A 26,393-nucleotide genomic window follows, 5' to 3' on the forward strand; every position below is an offset into this window, starting at 1 on the left:
TATTTTTTTCTTTTTTAAAAAAACCAAACAATTATAAATAAAATAAGACTGAGAGTCTACTAGACACTTTGCTAAGTGTTTAGGATCAAACCATGAATTACAAAATAACTGCCCTTTGGAGCACGAAATCTAGCAAGCAAGCAAGCAAGAAACATATATTCATTCATTTGGTAACTATTTCTTGAGAACTGACTAGGTACCAGTCATTTTTCTAAGAGCTAAAATAGCAGTGAACAAGCCAGATAAAGTCCCTGCCCTCTGCGGCTTCCTTTTTAGAGGAGGGCAAACAAATACTCAAGAAGTAAACAAGTGAGAAGATTTCATAGCAAAAAGATAAGAAGACAATAAAGCAAGGTGAAGGGGTAGAGAGTGCCGAAGGGGCTGCTTTGATGGGGTGGTCAGGGGGGTCTCTTTGAGGCGGTGATGTTAGCTCAGAGCAGAGGAGGAGCCAGCCCTGAAGACGTACTAGGATGAAGGCTCCATGGGGCAGGGCTTTCTGAGCCTCTGTTCACTGCTGTAGCCCCAGCACCCAGTGCCAGGCACAGAGTAAGTGCTCACTAAACACCTGTTGAATGAATAAGCGAATGAACAGGGGAATGGCAGCCGAGGCAGAAGAAACTATAACTGTGTCCCAAATCCAGCACCTCACCAGCTGGCCGGAGGCTCCCTCCTGCTTCGTGGAGAGAAGTGAAGCCTTCCAAGCTGGGGCCCAGTTTCCCCACGTGTCCCACTTTCCTTCAGTCTGCCGTGGCTGTGATCCCAGTTTGCCAGCTGTTCTTCCATCACAGCCCCTGGGTCTCAGAGAAGCAGAGAAGTGGTCCAGGGGAGCTGCCACATGTAAGGCTGTGCCCAGAGCACACTCAGCCCTGCCAGTTACAGCTACCCAGGCGCCTCAGGGCCGTGGCAGATGTGCATCCTGGCCACACGTGTTAGTCTGGGCACGCAGCTACTAACTAGTCCCAGCACTCTCGACAGACTGAAGGTAGGAAAGAGTGCGTGCCTGCCAGCCTCACCTTGATGGGCCCTGAGATACGGGATCTTCCCCTGGACAGCACTTCCCGTGAAGTAGGGACAGAGTGTACACCGTGAGGTCCAGAGAGAAAGTGTGTGTTTGTGTGTGTGTGTCTGTGTGCGTGTGCACACACCAGCTCTGTGCATATTTGGAAAGGAGATTTAAGTTTTATACAAACATTAGGCAATTTTGGAGTCAGTGCCTGATCACATGGCCCTTTCAGCCCAAGGACCAAAGGGATTAAGAATTAGCTTGTGTGGGCTAATGCACCACCAGACTCATGGCTACAGCAGGCAGGTGACAAGGCCCCAGGGTTGGTGCAGGGCAGCCTGCACAGTTTTAACAGCACCCATTCCACCCTCAAATGTGCCCCAGATGAGATTATTAAAGTATAACACCACTAGGCTGCAGGCTGTGATGTCCTCCAGATCCCCCTTCATTAATGAAGGGCTCTTCCCCAGCTGCTAGGAGGGCTGCTGGCAGATAGACCCCACTGTCAGCCCCTGCAGGGAGAGTGACCCCTAGAAGGGCAGCCCGTATCAGTGAGTGACCAACGTGAGGGCATAACAATTTTGAAGATCGTCCCAGCATCCCTAGAGGTCAGCTGAGGCCTCCTCTAAGGCTGCATTGAACCTCAAGTTCTCCCTCTGCCCTTCTCTTTCCCTCTCCCACCCCTCTTGATTCCATTCCCTTAAAAAATGACCTGCATACTGAACTCAGAGTCTGATTCCTGAGAAACCCAACCAGCAACAGTCAGCATCTTCAGTGGGGATACTCTGGATTTGGATTCAGATTGGGTTTGAACCCCAGCTCTACCATTCATTAGTTATGTGACCTTGGGCCTTTCTGACCCTCAGTTTCCAAATCTGTAAAATGGACATAATGGTGCACACTGCCTAGGGCAGTTGTGGGGATTAAAATATGGAAAGCATTTAGCATAGTGATTGACATATTTAGTCACTCAGTACCTAGGAATATAAAAATTCATGATTTTATAGCTCTGCCCTTAACTGGCTGTGACTTGGGAGAGTCACTTTCTCTCTCTCTGCCTCAGTTTCCTCCTCTATAAAAAGATGGGTTTGGACTTGGGCACTATTACTGACATTTCTTAAACACCCACTCTTATCAGGTTTTGTGCCGAGCCTTGTACTTTATTCCACAACACAAGCCTACTAGGTTGATATTTCTTACTTTTCACCATCATCCTCATTTTACAGAGGCCAACAAAGGCATCAGGAGGCTGAGGAATTTGGCCCCAGAGTACCCATGTGTTAAGTGATGGAACGGGATTGGAAGCTGGGCAGACGGACTTCAAATCTCATCTCCACACCAGAATGCCCCGATGTTTCCCTCAATTAGATGATGCACACACTCCTGCCAGTGCTGACATTTTTTAGGATCACACGACTCTGTCTCCAGCTTAGTGGAAAACATGTGCAGAAAAGATCAACTGAATTCTATCAACCCTTTGGCACAGCTGTGAAAAGCCAGAGGCAAAGCAGACAAAAGTGATTGACTACAAATCGCAGGTCCCAAAAAAGACTGCTGGTGTGGCCACTTCTACCTCCATATACCCAGGGACAGCTTTGTTGCTGTCACCGGGCTCCAGGCTGGTGAAGCGGAGCAGGGCAAACTTTCACCAGGCATCCCTCTCAGCCGTGCGTCACACCCTCTCAACTGCAGCCTCACCCACAGCCTCGATCTGCTGGTAGCAACCTGTGATCACAGTCAAGGGCTGGGGCATTTTTTAAAGAGTACTTTGAAGTTCCTCAGGTGAAAGGAACTTAGAGTACAGGTATAACTTTTTAAAGACTCACATCTGTGTTTTCCCCTCGCTTGCAATCTAAATACTCTAAATTTGTTTCAATGGCACCTCTAAGAGAAGAGCTTCTGAGATAGTGGATGACAAGCAAAACGTCAATTCTCCTGGGAATTAGCCCTTGGAAGACCTCCCCACCCCCCATTTGGCCTGCAGGAGGGGGCAGACAGTGGTCATCCTACAGACAGGGTCCAACTCTGAAAAGACATCTCATGCTAACCCTGAGCTGGGTTGTCATGGGTCTTTTAAGAAGCAATGGACATTTTCTCTTATGAAGAAATATCACCTTTACTGTTTTGCCCGTTTAAAAAAGCATACAACGTTTCCCTAAAGAGCGTAAAACGGCACTCTACATACAGATGACGCAGCTGTCCTCGTTCTCTCAAAGCCTAGCTTGTCAGGCACCAGTGCGTCTCCCACACAGCCCAAAGGGAGAGCGTCTGAGTCATTTTAAAGCTCATTATGGAACTGCCTAAAACCCTTCAAGGGTTTGTGGTACCCAAGGCACTCGGATGTTTGGCCCCAGTCCCCTGTCCAGCCTCCCTCCTGGCCCTGCAGTCCTGAGCTACCTGTACTTCCCTGCATGTGCGGTGCTAATGCAGGCCCCGGGATTCTGTGCGTGCACTGCCCTCTGCCCAGGATGCCCCCTGCCCCCTCCTGGCCATCTGACAAATGCACACTGGCCTTTATGGCACAGACTGGCCCTGATGTGCCTGGGTGCTTTCACTGTCTGTGGTGAATTTGGGGGGAGCCTTCCCCAGGCTCCCACAGCCACTGGAAGTGGCTTCACTTTGGTAAGTGGCTCATCTCCTTAAATTCTTTCTTCCTGTGCCTTTCTCCTAATTAGGTGGGATACTCTCTTTGCAAACAAGACCTTCAACACAGCACACCTTTCCTGGAACGTAAGTGACAATTCAGAATCCATTTTCCAAAATAGATATTCACCAGATTGAACTAAATTGAAGTGAAAGAGGAATCTGTTTTGCCATAACACGCTTCTCTGTTCATGCCCACCCTAGCGCTCCCAAGAGACCTTGCCAAGGTCTAGTTCCAAACCCAGTACGAAGTCCCACACCGGCTCCATGTTCAAGCTACAGCATTTCTCTACTGATCATCTTCTGCCTCTCCCACTGACAGCCCTAGGCCCACCACCCTGGACCGTTTCCAATGTCTGAATGCCTCAGGCTGTTTTGTGGTCCTGGGCCTTTGCATGTGCACTCTCTTTGGAAAGACTTTCTGAAACACACCCATTTGACAAACTCCTGCTGTCTTCAAACCCCGCCCCCGACCCGTTAATGTGTCTGAAGTCTTCTCGGGAGCAACATAGACCAAGCGTTTAGAGTGTATGTACCCAAGACAGGCCCCTGAGATTTCACAAGCCACCTTTGGCTTCACCATCCCCATCGACCAATCAGCTCATCAGAATCCCATTTTCAAAGAGGCTTTGAACGGGCAGCTTATACACACAATCTCATAAAAGAAACAAGGCCGAGACTTTAGGTCTCCCGACAAGTCTGGGGCTGGGAAGTCCATCTCTGTCACCCTTTCCAGAAGCTCAAACCAAATATTTTCATCTAACTTTGAGGGGGGCCAGGCAGGCACATGTGGGCTCCAATCCCAGCTTGATCATTTAACCTAACAGAGCTTCAGTCTCCTTATTTGAAAAACTGACCTTGTTACCATCTAACTTTCTTCTGAGCATTAAATGATTTATGAACTGCTTGGTATTTAATAAATATTTCCTTTTCTCCCCGAATAAAAAGTGCATAAAGATGAGGGTTTTACGTATGCTTGGTATATACATGCAAGTGTGAGCACACACACACGTGCACACGCACCAATCCATGTCACAATCACATAGACATACCAATACCCCGAAGGCAGAATGATGTCCTCCCTCGGACTCTCATCAAAGGAACATGCTCAACCTCTTAATTCCAACTTGGAAGCTCTAAGCACACATGGAATGTCGGCCCCCCATCTCTCCTGCTTTCAGATCACACTCGTCGAAGGCACATTTGAAAATACCGTGACATCTCATTCCGCCTTCAAAACATCTACTCAGCTCCATAGACTTTGTGTGTGTGTGAAGGGAGATGTGGAATTCCACACCTTTTCTTTCTTTCGTTAGTAGCTCAAGTCTCAGGAATACAAATTTTAGCAAAAACAGACTGGAAGCATTGTAAAATCACCTGAAGAGCTTTATGTGTTGATCGATTCCTATCTAACATATGCATTTGACATCAGGTACGGAAGTTTTCTTTATCCGTAAATTTAATAAATGATATTTTTAGTGATAATACTTAAGGATTCTAAGCACATGATGGAAGAAAAACCACTTTGAGGGACTTCCCTGGTGGCGCAGTGGCTAAGAATCCGCCTGCTAATGCAGGGGACACGGGTTCGATCCCTAGTCTGGGAAGATCCCACATGCGGAGCAACTAAGCCCGTGTGTCACAACTACTGAGCCTGTGCTCTAAAGCCCGCGAGCCACAACTACAGAAGTCCAAGCACCTAGAGTCTGTGTTCTGCAACAAGAGAAGCCACCGCAATGAGAAGCCCGTGCACCGCAATGAAGAGTAGCTCCCGCTTGTTGCCGCTGGAGAAAGCCCACGCGTAGCAACGAAGACCCAACACAGCCAAAAATAAATAAATAAAATAAATAAATTTATTAAAAAAACAACAACAAAAAAGAAACCACTTTGATTCACTGCTAGTAAGTCTGCAACAACAAACAAGTGTTTGGGACTAATTAGGCAATATAGATCTAGAGTCAAAAAATCTAGAGTTTTCAAACCCAGTAATTCTGCTTTGGAGAGTCTGCCCCCAGGAAATAATCTCAACATCGGAAAGAGCTTTATGTACCAAGGTATTCTTGTGGTATTTTCATAATAGTGAAGAGTCAAAAACAATCAAATGCCCAGAAATAGAGGAATGAGTTAGTGAACGACAGTGCGTCGACCTAGTAGGATGATGTGACAACCGTGGTTGATCACTGTACTGTCCTTGTTTCTTCATCACCAGATTGGGAGCATTTTAAGGGGAAGAACATAGACAGATGAATGAATGAATGATGCTACAAATGACATGCATGCATGAATGGTTTAGACATATATAACTGTTTGGAAATACACACACGATGCAATATTAGGTAAAAACAAGACACATAACATTGTAGCAAGATTACAATTACTTTTCCATACAGAAAAGTCTAAGGAGAGTAGGAAATAAACCGATGTATGAACTGACATGGAGTAACTTCTAAATAATTCTCTGATTTTTTCCTTCTGTATTTCAGCATTGTTTGAATTTTCTGTAATTAACAAATAGGAAAATAGGACCTGCCCCTTGAGGTTGGTGTGAAGATCAAATGTCTTAGATGTGAAATCTTTAAGCGCTTAGACATCGATATTCTGTACAGAATGCTCAGGGGAAAAAAATACACACAAAGTCAGCTCTTGTAACTGAGGGAAGGAAGTGACAACATGCTTGAGGACATTTATACTCCCAGCCCAGCCTTGATGACAAATGATTCTCTCCTACACGAGCTACATGTTGTCCCTTCAGCCAGGACCACAATGACAGACATCTAGTGCCCCTCAGACATCATGTCACAGGACAGGAATGATGAGAGCCTCTCATTTCCTGACTAAGGGGAAGCAGAAAAGGGACATGCAGCGAAGCCCACGCTGCCCTGCCCGGTCCCACGGCGACCACCGCCCCGCGCTTCCTGCTGCCAGACAGGGTGTGTGCGGTGGGGACGGTGCCATGTGCAGAAGGAGATGGCAGCCCCAGCCCAGGTGGTGCTCCTGGGATCAGGGCCAGCGCTTGGCCTCAGATGTCACTGTGCTGCGCGGGGCACCGACGGCTCGGAGCCCCGGCTCCTCTGCACATAGTTCCCAAACGCTACTCTTCCTGACACGGCCCCGGGCTTGTGCAGGCCTAGTCACTACACAACAGGGTGCAACAAGCCTTAGAATGAAAAGCAGGAGGACTGGGCTCCCGCCGCGCTCTGCGGCCAGTTGGACGCACTCCTTGGCCGGCATGTAAACTGCTGCGATGTGCTGCTGGCATTTGCCCTCTCTATGCATGTGTGAACTGAGAGGGGCTTGAGTTCATGGATGTGAGAGGGTCGTGGGAGCTATAAACTATGGGACAAAAGCAAGGAGAAAGATGAGGCCGCATCACATCGGAGAAATTAGGAAGACAGTGAACTTACCGCTCTCTGTGAGGGGAGGCAAAGCCACCGAAGGGCAAAAACCGGAAGCGTCATTTTGAGCAACTGCAAAAGAAGACAACGGCAGCCCTTTAGCTCTTTTTTCACCCTTTCGATCATTGAGTCCTGAAAGGCAGGACTAGAGGTCCAACCTGGTGACAGAAAAGTCAAACTTGGAAGGCAGACGGTGGGCCCACAGTGCCCAGCACCAGTCCCGCGTGGTCAGAACGGGCTAGGCTGTGCTGAAGGGACGTCCTGACACCTCAGGGGCTTAAACCAACCTGGCATCACGTGCTCACTGCAGCTGGGCTGCTTTCTCTCCTCTGTGTCACCCTCCCTCGAGGCCCAGGCCGGGGAGACGCCATCAAGCCCCTGCCTCACAGACCCTGCGGCAGGGGACCTCACTCCTGCTCTCACAGCTTCGCCGACGAGTGACACACAGCACTCGCCATCTTCACGGCGTTTTCCAAAGCCAGTGGGTGAAGAAGTGCAGACCTACCGGGCTCCAGAGAGTGAGCACCCAGGGACACACAGCGAACAAGTGAAACGCCCACCACCATGGCTTAACTGACTCACTCAGGGAGGGCACTTAGCCTGTCTGGGCCTCAGTTTCCACATCTGTACACTGAGGATGACACAACATATGCTGAGAATGGCTGTGGGCATGACAGGAGGTAGTGTAGGGCCAGACACAGGGTGAGAGCTCACTAGACGGCAGCTATTCACCACAGGCTGCGTGGCAGGTGGACAGAGCCTGGAGTAGGAGGGCAGACAGACCTGGGCTCGAACCTCCATATGCCTCTTAGAAGCAGGGCAGATGGACAAGTTATCTGGCTTCTTCTGTACCCAGCTTTGGCGCTGGCACATGAGGATGATGTCAGAATTAAATGAGAAACCGTGCAGACCCAGCTTTGGCGTTGGCACATGAGGATGATGTCAGAATTAAATGAGAAACCGTGCAGACCCAGCAGGTGACCCGTGAGTGCCCATTATCCCCTTCCCCTTCCTCTTCCCTTACTGAACAAATCAAAATCTTCAAAGCCTCAGCATCCTTTTCTTCCAGTGGCCCAAACTAGGAGTGCTGTCATATCTTCTCCCTCTCTGAGCTATGGTGTAGCATGGTCAGGGGTCAAGGGTCATGGGTGGGGCCCACAGTCAAGGGTCAGCAACCCAGGGTGAGATTGTGTGACCTTGAGCAAGTTGCTTCACCTCCCTGTCCTCAGTTTCCTTGTCTGTAAAATGGGGGTAATGACAGTACCTCTCTCAGGGTTGTGAGGCTTGGATGAGCTGTTGTATGTAAACCTTTGGGCATACAGTAAGCACTCAATAAATGCCGGCCACTATTCACTCTTTTTTTTTTTTTTTTTTTTTTGGTGGTACGCGGGCCTCTCACTGCCGCGGCCTCTCCCGCTGCAGAGCACAGGCTACGGATGCACAGGCTCAGTGGCCATGGCTCATGGGCCCAGCCACTCCACGGCATGTCGGATCTTCCCAGACCGGGGCACGAACGCGCGTCCCCTGCATCGGCAGGCGGACTCTCAACCACTGCGCCACCAGGAAAGCCCCACTATTCACTCTTAATATCGCCCTTTCACAGTGACACACCCTTGTCCTTGACTCTTGGCCTTGTCTGCCTCCATGAAAAGCCTCGAGTCAGAGTCATGCTCTATTCTGGTCCCCGAAGTCCCGGTTTGGGTTCCCTCCCATCCCGTCCCCTCCGCCGCCTTCCTCACTTTGGTCAGACATGCCACGACCCAGCCTCCCTGAGTTCTCGAGCCCCCAGCTGTCGTGTGTCTCTCCTGCTTGACTCCATCTGCCTAGAAGCACCTGCTCCTGGTCATCATTCTATGGCCCTGGTTCCCAGCCTTCGGCAGACATTGGAATCCCCTGGAGGGCTTGATGACACACACCACGTTGGCCCCATCCCCAGACTGTCTGGTTCAGCAGGTGGGGGCTGGGGCCTGAGATCTGGTGTTTCTAACAAGTTCCCAGGTGAGGCTGACCCTGCTGGTCCAGGGATTCACTCTGAGGGTTGCTGAGCTAAGGCTCCTGTTACCCAACATTCTGTGAGCTCCTCCCACAAAACTCAGAATGACTCAGAACCACCCACCATGCTCTACAGCGCCCAGGGACCCAGCTTGTTTATTTAAATGTCCATCTTTGCTTTTTCAGAGCAAAGACCCTGGGAGTCAGTGCAATCTTCAGAAAACAATCTGATGAACCTACATCGAGGGCATTCCGATGCCCACACCCTTGGACCCAGTAATTCTGCTTCTGGAAATTTATCTGGAAATTCAAAGCAAGCTCGGTTTGCAAAAGAAACATTCATACAGCACTAATGAAACACTGGAAACCGTATACATCTAATGCTGTGAGAACAGTGAGGCGAGCTGCCGCACGTCCGCAGGGAGAATTACTATGCGCGCGTCTCAGCCAGGCATTCATCACCCAGTTCTGGGGCTGCTGCTGCTCTATTTACCCTTCCTCATCCTCCATCAGTGTTTCCTGACGGGGGGCTGTCGGTCCTTTGGGTGGGACCTTCTTCACTGTACAGGAATAGCTGAGCCCTGAAAGTTCTCAGCTTCCCTGGGCTGCGGGGCACTGAGCCTCAGCCCCTGCGAGGGACTCCATCCCTGGGGACGCCCCTACAGAGGATCATACCGTGCAACCTTGAGCAAGTTGCTCAGCTAATTCATGCTTGTTAAACAGATGGATGGTAACCCTTCTGCTTCTTCCCAGCTCTGCTTTCAGTGACATCAAGCTGGTGGCTTGAAATGGGCCGTGGCTGGAGTATTTACACCACGGAAAGTGGCAACCGCTACAAAACAACAAATCAGGGCCCCCGCCACCCTCCCCAGTTGTAACACATTTGCCAGCAAGCAGAGAATGAGGGTAAGGATAGACCCAACCTCATCACATTCTTCGGGGACCAAATCAGATGTTGCCTGCAAAACACTAGCCTAGCCCTGGAGCCCACTCCGTGCTAAGTAAATGGCAGACACTCTTGAGGGGATGTGAGTGATGATGTGAAGAGCGGACTGCACAGTGAATTCTCCTACGTGTGGTGGTTTCTACATGGGCTGCAGAGAGGCATAATTAGAAGAGCTGGTCATTTCCTTTCCATTTCCCATATCTAGAATAGCTACAGGGTCCAAGTACATTTGCTTAACAGAAGAACAAAGGAAGTGTGAGGCTTCGGTTGTTTTTTTTAGATGCTGCATGTGACTTTGTAAACAAACCAAAGATCCTGCCCCACTTGCAAGTCACGCACAGCTGCGGAGCGAATGGCAGCCCAGTTCTCCGAGAGCAGCAGGTACCAGCGCCCCAGAGGCCGCCCCCTCCAGGCAGTCCTGAGCTCTGGGGCAGCTGGACTGCAGAGCAGCCTTCTTACCCCGTACTCCCACCTTGGTTGCTAAGATGCTTCCTCGTTGGGTCCTGCTGTTGGAAAGTGGCGCCAACAGCCTCATTTGCATCATAATTGCTTGGCCTGAGCCTCTCAGCTTGGTGCTCAGACCCATGCAAATTTCTGTTCTCAGTGGAGAGCAGTCAGAAAGCACAGGGCTGCAGGGTCTCTGGGGGCCCCTCTGGGCGCTCCCTGCTCTAGGTTTGTGCCTCTCTCCTGGATCCTAGGAGACTCAACTTCCACTTCTGTTTTGAGAACACAGCCCAGTACCAGGGTTATGTTGCCCGTGTGCAGGTCTCTGCGGCCCCGGGGGCTGCAGGGCAGGACCACCCACTATCCCTACGCAGCGGCCACGGCGCCCTTCACCCAGCTTTCCTTTATCTACACCCAGATTTTCCCCCAGAGTGGCTTTTGCATAATCCCTTATAGAACAAAATTTCTTGCTCCCCTTTTGTGCTTCAGAAGCCCCCGTGGGTCCCCCCCACTGTAACACAAGCCACAGGGCTGAGTAGTTCTCTGATACAGAGGGAATAATTACCTCCCGGTGAGGGGATAGGAGAGTACCAGCCCCACAGGCGTTGTAAGTGAATGCAGGGAGAGTGCTGGAGAGTTGTTTCTGACATTAGTAAGTGCTTGAGAGACGTTCATGTCTCTCACTTCTGCCTCCCCAGCCAGGCTAAACACTTTTGGGGAGGACCTTCTACCCCTGATGCTTCCATGGTGTTTGACACATAGTAGGAGCTCAACAAATAGCCCTTCCTTTCCCCTTCCTCAGTGTCATTCTTCAGAAACAGGACCTGTGTTACCTTCTTTGTGTCTGGCTCTCAGCCTGCAGTCAAATCAGGGGTCTGTGCTCATCACTCAACAGAGATGCCAGTACACTAAATGACCAAACCATGGATTTGAAGTGAGGGCAAAGCCTATTAACGGAAATTCTTTGCAAGAATTCCTTTGTAAAAAATCCATGTCTCCTGTGCTGACAGAGAGGTCATCCTTCAAGGCTCATGTCCCCCTCTGTGCAGGCTTCCCTGGCCCTGCAGGGGCCCTACTTCCTACTATTATGTGTGATGTATAACTGATTCACTTTGTTATAAAGCAGAAACTAACACACCATTGTAAAGCAATTATACTCTAATAAAGATGTAAAAAAAAAAAAAATCTAACCACTCAATTAAAAAAATAATAATACAAAGATAAGGATGTGGGGAAAGTAACCACGATGTCAGCTTGCCTGTTGGGACTTTCCAACCGTTACACTAGGGAAGTTTTGTCTACTACAGAAAACAGAATACACCACCATCTAAGGTTCAGAATCCAGAAGATGAGTGTGTTTTGGCTCAAAATATATCACAAATCAGAAGGTGGCTTTGCACTAGGTCAATGTGACCCAGCGGAGAGAATGGTCTAATTTATCGAACCAGTTTCCCTGAGTAAGGCTCCTTCTCTCTGCCTGGGTCTCAGGAGGAGATAATCCATCACGTCTTAAGACTTAGCCCACCACCCGCAATGGTGGTGAAGACGACTTAAGGGAAAGCCCACCACCCGCAATGGGTGGTGAAGACGACTTAAGGGAAAGCCCACCACCCGCAATGGTGGTGAAGACGACTTACGGGAAAGCCCACCACCCGCAATGGGTGGTGAAGACGACTTACGGGAAAGCCCACCACCCGCAATGGTGGTGAAGACGACTTAAGGGAAAAAGACTGACCAGTGAGGACCTAGTTCTGCTCCGATGGAGAGTCATGGGTCACACCAGGCCACCAGAACCCCTGCAGCTGGCCCTCTTCTGAAATGGAAAATTCAGAGCCACTCACACCAGAATGGCCGTAAGCCATGTGCATCCCGAGGTGTTTCTCACCCAGGGGTCCTGAGAGACTGACGCCATTTTGGCATTTTTCGAATTTTCTCCCCACTCACCCAAACACAGAAAGCAGGCGGCATGCAGGGTGAAAACCTGCCTGCTTGGGCAGCTCCAGGCCAGCGGGCCAGAGCCTGCAGGAGGTGGTCCCTGAAGCATAAAGGAGGGTGCAGGAGGCTTTCAGTAATGGATTTCCACCAGTCTGAAGCAGACTTAATTCCTTGCTCCCATGTTCCCACAGCACTTCATGCATATGACTGTTCTAGTTCTGAGCCTATGATGCTACAATTAATCATACGTGCCCGCATCTTCTTCACTAGGATGTGATCACCTAAGAAAAAAATGACTACATCTTATTAACCCCACACTTCCTAGTGCCCAGCACAGTGCATGACCCAGTATGGACACTCGATAAAGTTTGAAAACTTCTAGATTTACGACGTGAGCAATCCAGAGCTAGAACGGCTTATTTACCTACAGGCTGTAACTCCTCCTTAAGTTGTGAGCGCCTGGAGGACAGGAATCATTTCTTATTCCAACTCAGCCATATAACACAGTGAATACGTCATATGGCTGAGTAGAGCCATATAATATGGTTATACGGTTGGTTATTTGGACCCAGTTCTTTCTGACTAGGTCCAAAAATTCTGGGTCCAAATTCTGTCATTTACCTGTTATGTGTAACTTTGGGCAAGTGACTTAATCTCCCTGAACCTCAGCTAACAGTGGTTATGAGGATTAGGTGAGATAACACTTATAAAGTGCTTGGCATCCAGCCAGGCACACAGTAAGAGCCCAGGGATTAGAGGCTGGATTTGTAAAACCAGAGGCCCCCGGGCATGGCTGACATTCAGTCAGTGTCTGTCGAATGAATTTGTAATTCCCTGCCCTGCAGTTCCTGGTCAGAACTCCTGAGTCCCCAGCCTGACCCCACAGAATATACGTTGCAAAAAGTCAGTGGTCTGTGCAGTCAGATAAAAAGAAACAGAACAGATGGAAAAAGTGGGGGCAATAAGCACCTTGGGTTCTTTTCCTTGCTAACTCCTGCCAGATGTTGTAACCCTCTGATATGATTCCCATAGTTCTGAACAAATGAATTATTTCTTAGCCTCTTTTTATCCAATTCTTCCCTGAGCAATAGAAAGATGAAAAATGACATTTTCCAGCTTTGGGTGGGGTGAGGAGATGGGAAGAGTTGTGGGAGGACAGCTGGGCAAGGAGGCACTGTGGGCTCAGAGTTCAGTTCTGAAGGCCCTAAATACCCAGAGCCGGCACTGGAGCTCCTGCGGGGCCACCATCCTAGGCAGGCGTACACTCCCCGTCCTCTATATGGCACACCCCTCCCCCCTAAATAGAAACCCACTGAGGATGTTTCATCATACACTCCTGATGTTTTTCTTAAAACAATTCAAGATGTTAAAATAAAATAAAAGGAATAAATAGAGTGAACTCAGATCAAGTCACAGGATGCTCAAAGTAGACATCAGCAAGGAAGATTCTTTTCAGCCTGGTAACAATCAACCCCAAAAGACTCTGCCTTGAAGCCACAGAATGTCTCGGGGGTTCGTAGGCTCATGAACAAATGTCAAGGACCAGATTCCACCAAAAAGCCCCATCCCAAGCCTCTCGGGTTGGACGTAGCTCTGGAACAAGAGGTCAACCTACTGCTGGTTTCGTTTATTAGTTTTATTTTTTCAGTTTATTGGTCAAATGGTTGTTTGAGTTGAGCTGGGGGAAAACCATTCAGGCAATGTGTCCAGACAGTTTCACATACAGTCACTCATGCCATATGGGAGATCTGCCAGGAGGCAGCAGGTAAAGGGGAAGAGTGAAGTCTGGAGTCTTGAGAGCTGGGTTTGCGACCTGACTATGCTTCTTGATGGCTATGTGGTTTGGGTCAAATAACTTCCACTGTCTACACCATACTCTCCTCATCTTAAAATGGAGGAAATAATGTCTACTCCATGGAGGCATTGAGTAATATATTGTATAACCCGTGTAGAAGCCACAGCACACATGTAGACACACAGTGGGCACGTGAGGAATGTCAGTTCTCCTCTCCTTTCCTACTTTGGGCAAAGCATTGTGTTGGGTGATATGCAGAATGTGAAATCAAAGTTACAGACCTCTAAGGTTCCTCCAGGTCAGACATCCTGTTACTCTCATTTCTAGGGCAAGGACCAGGCCAGGGCCAGACTCTCTCCCTTAAATTTAAAGCTTGAACACAACCACCAAAACCCTCTGGGGTAGACTGAGGAAGACAGTGTCACACTGAAGAGGTTGTCCATTCACTCCTGCTGAATACATCCATGGAGCTGAGACCTAGTTGGACATCTTTCCTTTGACTCTACAAGCAGACTTCCAATATGTTCCTTTTCTACTTACGTTAAATAGAATCTGTCTCTGTTGCTTGCACCCAGTGAATCCTGACTAATTTCCTCCCGGGGCCAAGGACATCATCCTAACAGACAGTTGAGAAGCAGTCAACTAAAGATGTCCATGTAGCTGTTCGGAGAATATCACTTACCAGGCTTCTGGTACCACCCGAAGGGATAAGTGCGGACCTCAGTGTCGGGAGAGCCACAGTCCAGAATGCGCCAGGCTCCTCCATTTTCCTCACTGCACGTCTGAATTCCCAAGCTGTTCAGAGTTAGGCATGTCAGCTCTCCTCCTGGAGCAAAAAATATCGAGGACCAGGGAAATGATCATGATGGAAGATTCTAACGGAATGAGAGAAATTCTGCAAACTCATTCTTCAGCAGACTTTTGAGGTGCAGCACACTATTCCAGTGACGATCTTAGTCACTGATGAAAAACCCGCTACCTTAATGAGCTTCTGATCAGAGAGGACATCATGGAGACAGCACAGACCTGTCGTGTGCCTAGGGCTATGCTGGGGCTGTGTTTGCATCGTACTCCTTGGTCCTCACTCAGCCCTAGGAGGAGGGTAACATTTCTATCCCTATTTACAGATAAGAAAACCAAGGCTCAGAGAGATTAAGTCGCTTGTCCAGAATCAAGATTTAAATGCAGATCATATGGATGGATCCAAAGTTCACACTACCAAGCTGCCTGACCCAGGTCTTGAAAGCTGAGCAGAAGACAGCTGAGTGAGCCATGGCAGGAAGGCTACTTGGGTCAGGGAGAAGAGTCGTGTAACGCTGACTGGGCACTGGGCCAGGAGCCATGTCCCAGCTACCGTGTTTATTAGCCACCTCTCCTCTCCAAGCCCCCACCTCCCATCTGTGAATGAAAGGCACTCTTCTCCACCCACACGAGGAGATGCTGAGGATTAGATCAGACTGTAGACGTGAATGGGTTTTCTAGACTGTAAAGTGTTGTATGCAGACCAGAGGGAGTTACCATTATTACCTTTTAACTGGGAAACGTTCAGAAAGCCAAAGCCCGTGCAGCACGGGTCCACGTCACACAGTCGTTCACATTCGAAGAAGCTGGAGGAAGGGGAAAAGAGCAGGCCTGAAGGTTTGTGCTGGGCAGGACCTATGGGGCAGGCTGAATCGCTACCACTGCCTTCTGGGGGCCTGCCCTCTATGACGACCCTTTCCTGAGTCCAGACACACAAGCTCTGCTCCCGCAGCGCCCATCCCAGCACCGGGGTCAGACTGATCTCCGTTTCGCACCCTCCTTCTCGTCCCCCTTCCTGTCGGCATGGGTGGTGCCCAGCCAGAGCTCAAGGCAGACCATCCTGTATCATCTTTTAATCTGCATTTTCAAAAGCAGATCTTAAATGCCAGCAGCATGGCGTAGTTTCATAAACCAACAACACTTCGTAGATCAACAATTCATAGATCAAGGACTCTCGAATTGTAACTTCAACAGGGGGAGCTTAGTTAAAACTCAGATTCCTGAGCCCCCTGTAAATGCTGATTCGGTAGGTCCAGGGTAGGACCCAGGAATGCAGTTTGTAAAAAGTGGGTGAGATCGACAGACTGGTGGAGAGAAACATCACCTTTAATGAAAACAACTAAATTACAGCTGACTAATTAAATCAATAATAGAATACACTTTTTAAATAAAAAATTAAATAAATTAAAAGCCGTGATATGCCTATGGTCCCGCTGAAAGTTCTGCTTGCTCTCTGGATTCTGAGTGCAGCACAGGAAGACTTGGCTGGTCAACTTTATTACAATGCTTGATAACTTGTATTAACTGATAAAACACGGGTCAGTGTTTCCCTTTTGCGTCAGCTGACCAGATATTCAGGGCTAAATGTTGTGCTGACTATTAGTAACTGACCTTAGCCATGGTTTTTAGATCGTTACCTCCTTATTACTTTTTCACCCTTTGCTTTGGGTTTTTCAGTCTTTTATGCTTGTGCCTTTAACTGATATTATATCACCATCTTTATGAAAACAGAAGGGTCGTTATTAAGTATTGCAGTGGGGCGGGAGTGAATGGAAACCGCTTACCCATTGGAAATGGATTTGTTAAACATGGGCACTTTGTTTCTAATGGAAATCCCCGTCAGCTTTTGGAACGGCAGGCGAGTGTAAAAATTCTTCACTTTATCTTGCAGTACAACTACACAGAGGGAAGAAAGACGTATTATGTAAGGAGAGATGTGCTGCAGCCATAAAGATACTTTTGTAGGGGGACAAAGGTATACAAACCGTACTGAAAGCTTCCGATTAAGATGGCATATTAAACCCATGTACTTACAGTCGACTCCCACCCCAAATCTCACTAAAATCATAGTAAAGGCATATACCCCCAAGGCAAAAGAGGATAGGAGAGGGGAGAGAGAGAGAAATTTTGGAAGCTAGAAAAACACAGAGGAGTAAAAGTTGACCTAATAAATCTAAGAACGCTGAATTCTCGACTTTTCTGTGGGAAGAACTGAGAAGCAACCCCACACACCTTCTGGAATCCCCAAAAGTTTCAGTATCAGCAGCAGTGGGATGAAAGTGAGCTAAAACAGAATGGGCTGGAAAGCTTCTGCAGAAGCAGTTAGGTCTCCAGAGGCCCTCCTCTTTTTTCCACAGCCAACAACTGCCCCTTCCTACCATGGAAGGATGGGGTCTCTCGGGGGTGCCAGGTTGAGTTGTAATGGAGGGGGTACCACACCGAAGCCGGGGGATTTTTTCCAGTCAGTCCACATGGTGAATATTGAGATCCCCTAATTTTCCAATCTTATTTGGCATCTAAACCACAAGCATCCAGGCTCACACCCCCAGGCCAGATATTACAAGATTCCTCTGGAGGAAGGGCCTAGACATACGGATGTGAGGGAGTCCCCAAAGGGTGGCCCAACTAGATTATCCTACCAAGAAAGCCCAAGTCAACAAGCTCCCACAACACACTCAGAGCTTCCCAGTTAGCTTCTGGGCCCCTGTCTTACATTTAAGTGGAAAAATCAAGGGTCACCAGACACCTGAGAAAGGCCTCCAGCAAGGAAGATAGAACAGTAAATGAAAGATCTCAGCATGATGGAAGAAATGAAGACTGGGCAAGGTGAACCCCCCTCCACCCAAATAGTATTAATGTTAAACATTAATAAACATTAATGTTCTCAAAGGGGTAAAATCAACTTCTATCTTGTTGAAGCCACAATTGTTGGGATTTTCTATAATAAATGGTCAATTGGAATTCCACCTGCTATGTGCAAAAAACATGATTTCTATGAGCAGTGGGATTCCAGAGTGAGATTATTCTCTCTAGTCAATTTGATGCATTTCTAAATGCCTTTGCATCTCTACAAGAAGACTGGGTAACTTTACTTTTAGACATTTTTTTTTTTTTGGCCTCTCCACACAGCCTGTGGGATCTTACCTCCCCGACCAGGGATCGAACCCGTACCCCCTGCAGTGGAAGCGCAGAGTCTTAACAGCTAGACCGCCAGGGAAGTCCATTTTTCAAGGAAGAAGAACTGATCTGGATATTTGTAAAGCCACAGAGGCAGCAGCCCACTAAAAACGTGGTTTGGGTTGATCCAACCAAGCACTCACCTTTCTTCTGGAAGAGGGCACTTGGCCTGTGGGACAGGATCAGTCTGCAGCCTTTGGGACTGGACTCCATGACATCATCACACACCTGGGCCTCTGGGTAGAGGGTGCAGGTGAAGTACAAGGGTGCGCTGTCTGTTACCTCTGCCAGCTGACAGAAAGAGGGCTCCTGGACACAGCCTACAGGCAAGAGAACAGTTGGGTGTTAGTCCTAGGGAGGCCAGCAGTGGAGGGTTACCTCTACAGGACCTTCTGGGAGAAATGCCCCGTGGGGACTCTTCCCAGGCAGGGAAGAGGCCCAGGTCAGTCAAGGCTGTCCAGTCTGGAAGGCCCAAGAAAAACACTAGGGTTCTCCTGGCTGGGGAGAGGGCCATGCGCGAAACAGGGAGTCCAGGTGGCTCCAAAAAAAGGCAAAGTCCAAGAGGGTGAGGGGTCAGCTGGAAACTCAGCAATATGGGAGCAGAGAGGGTAAAACTCCATTGGATCTGCCCAGGACCATCTCAGAGGCAGTCAGGACCTCAGACCACAGGCCACAGGATGTAAAATTTGGTGGCGTTGTGAACAATCTCCCCTGTTCCCAGTCCCGTGTCAGACTTTGCCACTGGCACACGTGAGCTCCCTCATGGGGAGGCATATGGCTGATTTTGATTTTCTTATTCCCAAGGTGAAACACAAGGCCTAGATCACAGCACCTGTGCAACACAGCATGTGCCTGTTAGGTAAAGGATGGATGGATGGATGGATGGATGGATGGGTGGATGGATGGATGGGTGGATGGATGGATGATAGGTTCTGAGAGCAGAGTAGAGACTAACTACACGATTAGCTTCTTGAAGATATGGGTTATGTCCTGTCTTCTGTATCACCCATGACACGAACACTGAAGGGACCCCTGAGTTATGCTATTGAATTTGATCATATCTGTGTCTCAAGAGTTTTTAAACTAGGCCTGAGATGCCTGACCACAGGGTGGAGAAGAAGGAGGAGGAGGTCTAAGGATACTTACGAGAAAGACACCACAGATTTGCCTGCTGCAGTGAAAATAGGTGTTTGAAAAGCCAGTGCTGCTGGCTGGGCAGGGATCGGTTTCCATTGACAATGATTTGGTTAAGGTCCACAGGGGAGAAAAGCTCTGTTGTCAAATCTGAAAAAGAAGGGGCAAGTCAACTTCCTTTGCCTGTATCTCCATGGTGAAAATCTCTGTCTCTCTGTCTGTCTCACACACACACACACACACACACACACACACACACACACACACACACACACACACACACACACTTGCAGGCTGTGTGAGGCCACAGCATGTCTGGAGTCAATAGGGTTGGGAGCCTTGTCAGGCAGGACAGATTCAGAAGGTCCCAGAAAGCCCTAAAAATTATGGAGTTGCAACACCTTAGAATCTTGGTTGGGGAGAAAACTTGGGAGCCATCTGGTTTAACTTTTCACCTAATGCAGAACTCTTCCCCAAGATATTTCTGGCCGAGGTCCCTGCAGCCCTGCGTGACATGTCTGTGCCCACCGCAGCCACCCACTCCATCATTAGGACGTTGAGGAACCAAATCTGCCCCTTTGTAAATGTGAACCACTGATGCTCCTTCTGTCTTCCGAAGCCACATGGAAGTTCTAACTTCCTCCCAATGGCAGCCTTCATCTGTGAAGACAGCTCTCAGCTCTGCTCAGCCCCAGACTTGAAAGTTCCAGCTTTCATATCTCCCACCTCACCCCACCCCCATCTTTCTTTGTGTCTTCATACGCCATGATTCTGGCTGAAGGCTCTTCTTGGGTACACCACTGCCCATGGGACGGCAGTCCAAGCTTTCTTCTTGGTCCGGGCTCTACCTGCATTTGGAGCTTCATCTCTGATTGCTTCAACTCACACTCAAGAAGCATGTACATTACACTACATTAATCGTGTAGTTAATCGCTATTCTGCTCCCAGAACACTGGTAATTCCAGCTCATCACCTCACCGCTTGCTGCCCCAGGACTACTGTCCGTGCTCACTTGCCCTTTACCCCCTTCCTCGTCACCTGCCTAGTCCTCCTGGGCTTCAAGGACCAACATTGCTCCCTCCTGCTCTGATGTTCAGTGGCTCTATAAAGAGGGTCTCCAGCGGTGAGGGACCTAGCACCCCAGCCCAGGAGTAGGGGCACATTTCTGCACCTCATGAGGGCTCTGACTTCCCAGAGGGGCTTTCACTGGGGGCATAAAGCGGATCATGGAATGAGCTGGGGCAGGTTTACAGCATCCCTTAGCTTGGGGCTCTGGAATGAGGGGCTCTACAGCCCACGCATACCCCACGTTGCCTTGGACTGCAGCATCTTCTCAGAAGCCCACTCTTCAGGCCACTTAAAGCAGGCTCACAAAGGCTGGGTTTCCTCACCAACAACTACCACCAAAGGGGATAAAAGTATATGAGGTCTGGCAGGGCCAGAAGTTTAGTGCAAACAGAGACCCCAGGAACCGTGTCGCCAGCCCCTCCTCTGTGCAGCCACCGCCCTTTGGGTTATTGCTTCCCATGCTACTGTACCATGGCTGGTTGCATGCCTGTCTCCCTGCTGAACCATACCTGGCATAGGTAGGAGCGCACACACCACCCCTTAAGACAGCAGAGGAAGAAAGGAAAAACAACATAGCCAGCCTAGAGGCTCACTTGTAGATCCTGGAGTCACACTTTGTCCTCAGAGCCTCTGCACAGGCTACCCCCCTTGCCTGGAACCCCTTCAGCCAGATGTTCTCTGGAAATGCCTGGCAGATCTCCCAGGCTCCTCTGAGAAGCCCCTGTTACCTGTTGGCTGCCAAGCATCCTCCCTCCCTGCAATCCCTCTGCACTGACACCCCATCGCAGCCCTCACGACCCTGGCCCGCCGCGGCTGGCACATGGGAATTCTCACCAGCCTGGGAACTTCTGAGGGCACCGAGTATGTGCACCAAAAATGTCTGCTGGGTGAGAGAATGGATACTGTAGCCTCTCAGTTTATCCCTGATGCTGCATTAGGAAGAATCCATTTTCGACTTGTTCTCTCAAAACTTTGCAATCCTCTTGAAGGCCAGGAGGCCAACAGGGGGCTGCCAGCTGGGAGGTTGTTCTCTGCTTTTCTGTGTGTGTCTGAGACACTCGGAGTAACTGCAGTAACTGGAAGCAGAAAGGGGAACATTCCTCACTGTGCTGTGACTGGGAAAGGCCCTTCTGGGGAGCACGGAGGAGCACTGGCCAGGGAAGTGACCCCACTGCAGGGGAGCCCATCAACGGGGCTTCTCCTGCAGGGGCGTTATCTCCTCAAGTCCAGGAATGTAATCAGCTGGGAAGGGGAAACCCAAGCTGGGCTTTGTCTATTCACCCTGAAGCCCTCCAGGGTCTCCCGGTGGGGGAGGAGAGGCAGGCCTTCCTGTAGGAATCATGTGATAGCTTTGTAGATGCGCCCGGCACAGTGGATAATGACGGATTTTACAGAACATTCTCAAGTACCAGGAAAACATTCACATTTACATGGCCGTGAGCGGTCTGGCTACCACTCAGAGGCGCTGCTAAGGTTGGGGATCACGAACGTAAATGTCCCCAGGGCAGGCTGGCCTGCAGGAGTGTAGGGTGCTGGGGGGTAGGGGCAAACAGGAGAGCCACACCCCATGGAGGGGGCAGCTCAGCTCAGCTCGAGGGTGGTCGCCAGGCAGAAATTTGAAGCCTGCGCTGCTAGAGCTTTTCCTCTGTTTTTCTCTACAGAAGCTGGAAATCTGAATTTTTATATAAAATCTTCCAATTTAAAAATATTGGCTCTGTTAAATAAAATCAGAAGTCTACTCTGCAAATCAAACAGAACCCGTCTGCCCTGTCCACCAGGGGCCACCAAGACTCAGCTCTCAAGTCCATGCTGTCTGCACCTGGGAGCAGCTTGTGTTCTAGAAGAACCTGGGCCTTAGAGTCAGCTGGCCAGGGTTTGAATCCCAGCGTGGCTGCTTTCTTAGCACTGGACTGGCTGAAGCGAGGGCTACCAGGCACTCCGAGCCCCGCATTGCTCATTGGTAAAATGGGAAGAATAACAGCCATGAGCAGGGCTGTCAACGTTTGTGCGGCGATGGATTTAAAGCACCAGAGGCAGGGCCCGGCACCCAGGAGTCTCAAGGGGGAGCGGGCTCACTGCTGCTCCCCTGCCTGGTGAGCTCACTCCCCCTGCCCCTGTGGCAGCAGAGAAACCTGAACAGCAGCCATGGGCTTGGGAGGCTCCCAGGACACAACCAATATGCCGATTTGCCAGTGCAGGCAAAGATTGGACAGGAGAGGGGCCAGGTCTCTGTGCAGGAGGGACCCAGCTAAATGCTTGCACCTGAGAACAAGAAGGGGAAGGCTCCTGTGAGGGTGCCCACTCCCCCACTCCCCCCAGCTCGCTGGCAAGACTGAAGCTGCCACTACAAACCTCCGAAGGTGCAGAAGGGCATAGCTGTTAAGGCATTTGGACGGGAATACGCCCCGTGACCCTAGCACGGTCCCCAGCTGGGATCTGCTGTCCGACAGGCAATACAGGAAGAGAGGTGGACTGGGGACAGAACCTTCCGGAAGGCTTGCTACGAGCCAGGCTCGGTGCTAGGATTATAATCCCAACTACCACATAGTAACAGCTACCGGTTTTTGAGCACCTGCTCTGTGTCACGGCAACTTATAGAATTACATCCTCTAACCCCGTCTCATGGGGACTGCTATTACTCTCATTTAAAGAAGGAGAAACTGAGGCTCAGAGAAGATGACTCAGGGTTGCACAGGCAGATGGAGACAGGGCTGGGATTCGAACCCTGCTCTACTGACCTGAGGGCCACACTCTGAATCAGGACACAGCCCTCGAGCCCTCAGCTCTATGAACGCAGAGCGAACTCATAACTGCGGAACAGCTAGTATGGGATGAGCCCCAGTTGTAATGATTTATGTACATGATCTCATTTTTATCTGCACCAAAGCCATGGGAAAGGGAAGAAACTACCATTGTGTGGGCATCTGGGGATATTATGTACCAGGCAATGTGCCAGATGTCTTCCAGGTATGTTCTCTATAAGAGGATAAGTGGAAAGCAAGGTACGTTCTACACAGCAGGAATCGAGGCTCACAGGAGGTGAGCAAAGTACCCATGGCCATGCAGTTCGTAATGAGTTGCCAACAGCCGCTCCAGCCCTAGTCTCTCTGCTGTGCAATGTGGTGTTTCTCCCCTCTGGTGTGCTGTCCCCCACCACCGTGCTGCAGGCTGACTGCCTCCCCTCTCCCTACCCCCTCCTCCCCTCCCCTCTCTCTCTCTCTCTCTACGTGGCTCTCTTTCCCTCTCCCTCTGCCCCCCACCCGGACTTTCAGCTCCACCTAAGGAAAAACAACTGTAGCCTCGGGCAATGGAGAAGCCTCAGACACCACACACACGCTGCCCCTAGGAAGCTGTGGATTTACATCTTCCACTGCATAAAATGACTCTCTCTCAAGAGACCCTCACAGACATCTCATCCATAAACAGTTCCAGAACATGAACATTTTGCTTACATTCTTCAGCGTGTACATAATCGAAGGCACTGATCACCTTCAGATGAACTTTGCTCTTTAATAGTCTTTTGCTGGATTTGTTATTATGGTTGTTTTCTTTCTCAGCAGCAGTGGTGACTTTGCAGTCATTTCACCTTACTTTTTGTGCCAATTGCCCCTCCGAGGAGCGGTCCGTATTAACGAAATGGATAGTGGATTAGAAGCTTAGACGGGGTCCATGGCTGCAGAATGGAGTGGTGTTCATGGGTCCACTCATCGACCAGACCCTTGGCATCACCATCTGTCTCCCCAGCCAGACACCAAGTATATTAAGAGGTCTGGGGTGGGTACCTGTTTCTGCTGGAGACGCTGGCCTTGGTTCCACAGCTCGTCTGCACCCCATAGACTCAGACCGAGACCCCATGTCAGAATCTAGGAGAAAAAAAGAAAAGGATCGCTGTTCTAATATTGGGGAGGAAAAGGGGAGATATTCCTCTGGTCAACAAAATGGTAATGACAATGTAGGAAACACTCATGGTCCACAGCCAGGTGCCCCAATACAATCTGGAACAAATCCAGTGGCATAGGTCTGCATTCTTGGGCCTTTTGTGGAACATCAGCCACCCTCTCCGTAAGAGAACTATTATTGTCCTTGATATTGACATTGCTAGCATTGGTAAAGTCTTTTAGAGTTAACAGGATATGCTTATAAATATTGGTCTTTACGACCCCCTGTGAAGGGAAGGAGTAAGACCTCCATTTTACTCTTGAGAAAACTGAGACTCACAGACTTGAAATAACTTATCCCAGAACATGCAGGTGGAAAGTAGATGAATTGGAAGTTGAAAAAATTAAATGAAATTCCCAAGTCAGGAACAGGTCTTCCGTGACGGGGGAACCAGGTTTTAGGCAGGTCTTTGGGTGCTTCTGTTTAGTGGGGCGAATGTCCTGGGGAGAAGCAAGTCCTTAATTTTTCACCAGCTAGCAAATCATTTACCAGAATTTTAATTTTTTTAAATTGCAGTGTCACTGACGTACAATATTATATGTTACGGTTGCACAATATAGTGATTCACAATTTTTAATGGGTATACTCCATTTATAGTCATTAAGCTACAAGGCTATATTGTACAACACAGAAATTTCTAATAAATAGAAAGCACTGGAACCAGTGTCTGGGTCCCACTCCAGGACCACCTCCTGAGATGCTCCTGTGAGCATCTCACTTAACCTCTCCAAGTCTCTTTTTTTTTTTTTGTCTGAAAAGTGAACAGAATATCAACCCCCGCATGTACCATATGGGTATTACTAAAGGAGAAAAGAAGTGTATCATCTCATTATATCACCTTAAAATGAAAACCATGATGGGCACCTTCCTTTCATTTTCCTCCCCTCTCCTCTCCTTTTCTCCTTCTTCTTCCTTCTTCCTTCTCCTGCTCATCATCCACCATCATCACCACCACCATCACTCACATTAATTAGCATGGATGATGCACGAGGTACTGTACTAAGTACGTTATAGGAATTACTGAGCCAATGCTCACACAACTCTATGAGGCCAGGACCATTTTTATTGCCTTGTCACCCATGTGTTCAAGCTCACACGGGTGGGAAGTAAAGGAACCAGAATTCTTACCCAGTCACTCTAAGCCCACCCTTTGTGCTCTCTCACACTATTTCACAGGCATAGAATCAGGTCAACAGTCCTATCTCTTAGAGGACTGGAGATCAGTCAGGAGGGATCATGGGAAGAGGAGGGAAGTGGTACAGTGGCCGGGATCTTTCCCCATGCCTCTCACCCGGCACCTAGGACCATGACACCTAGGATCCCTGCCTGTCTGCTCCCTCCTGAGGCTGGGGCCCTTCCAGGTCAAGGCTGTGCCTCACTCATCTCTCTCACCGTGTTAGACTCATTGTACATGCCTTCCACAGTCCCTGGCTCTGAGTAGGCACTAGGTCAAGGTTCATTAAATTCAAAGGAGAACAAACAAAGCAGAAAAGAGATGCCAAATACGCATTTCATCTGAGCCCAACCTGTCCCATGAACCCACGGTAGCATCAGCTCTAAGCAGGAGCCCATGGCACACCCCCCTGGGGTCCTGTCCCTCACCGAGCCTCGGGGAAGGAGGGGCCTGCGGCCGAGGCCCCCTGGAGAAATGCCTCCTGTAGTTTGCGGTGGCCTCAGAGCTCCCATCCTACTAACAAGGGCAGCTTGTGGTCAATGAACTTGATCTCACAGGAACCAGTGCTTACTTCCTTCATCCTTCCTTAGGTTTCCACACTTTTCATTTTTGTTTTACACTGTGGTATCTTATCTGATGAGCGTTGGGGCCCTTCTATCCACACAGAGCACTCACTTGGAAAGTAAATCTCTACATTGTCTCTCTGGGGAGCAGAGTGCCCTGTGAGTGAGAAGTGGGTCCAGACCGTCTCCTGTGATCAGTGTCTGCTCACCCCCTCCCACCACAGAGCTTACCTTTCCAGAGATACACCTGCTGGGAACTGGTAAAGGTGCTCCGGTTTCCTTTCAGGGGTGTCAGACCTGCAAAGAAGATGTTTATTTGTATGAGCTTGAGTGTGCTTCCTCCTACTGGGGACCCACCGTGATCATAACTGCCTTACCTCCCCG

At 49.4% G+C, this 26,393-nt stretch overlaps 1 protein-coding gene across 1 annotated transcript in view; it reads right to left on the bottom strand.

Annotated features, from left to right (window-relative positions):
• The window catches only part of TG (thyroglobulin), a gene marked incomplete at both ends in the record, with an annotated part of 242,150 nt that overhangs the window by 130,165 nt on the left and 85,592 nt on the right, over positions 1-26,393 (bottom strand). Inside the window, 8 exons of the mRNA XM_082675311.1 lie at positions 7,051-7,113; positions 14,836-14,979; positions 15,681-15,760; positions 16,739-16,850; positions 18,275-18,451; positions 19,278-19,415; positions 24,116-24,196; positions 26,241-26,306. Of these exons, the coding sequence (XP_082531437.1) occupies positions 7,051-7,113; positions 14,836-14,979; positions 15,681-15,760; positions 16,739-16,850; positions 18,275-18,451; positions 19,278-19,415; positions 24,116-24,196; positions 26,241-26,306 (861 nt within the window). The remainder of the gene's footprint in view (positions 1-7,050; positions 7,114-14,835; positions 14,980-15,680; positions 15,761-16,738; positions 16,851-18,274; positions 18,452-19,277; positions 19,416-24,115; positions 24,197-26,240; positions 26,307-26,393) is intronic.

This window comes from Grampus griseus (assembly GCF_964374135.1).
Source record: "Grampus griseus genome assembly, chromosome: 17".
NCBI lineage: Eukaryota > Metazoa > Chordata > Mammalia > Artiodactyla > Delphinidae > Grampus > Grampus griseus.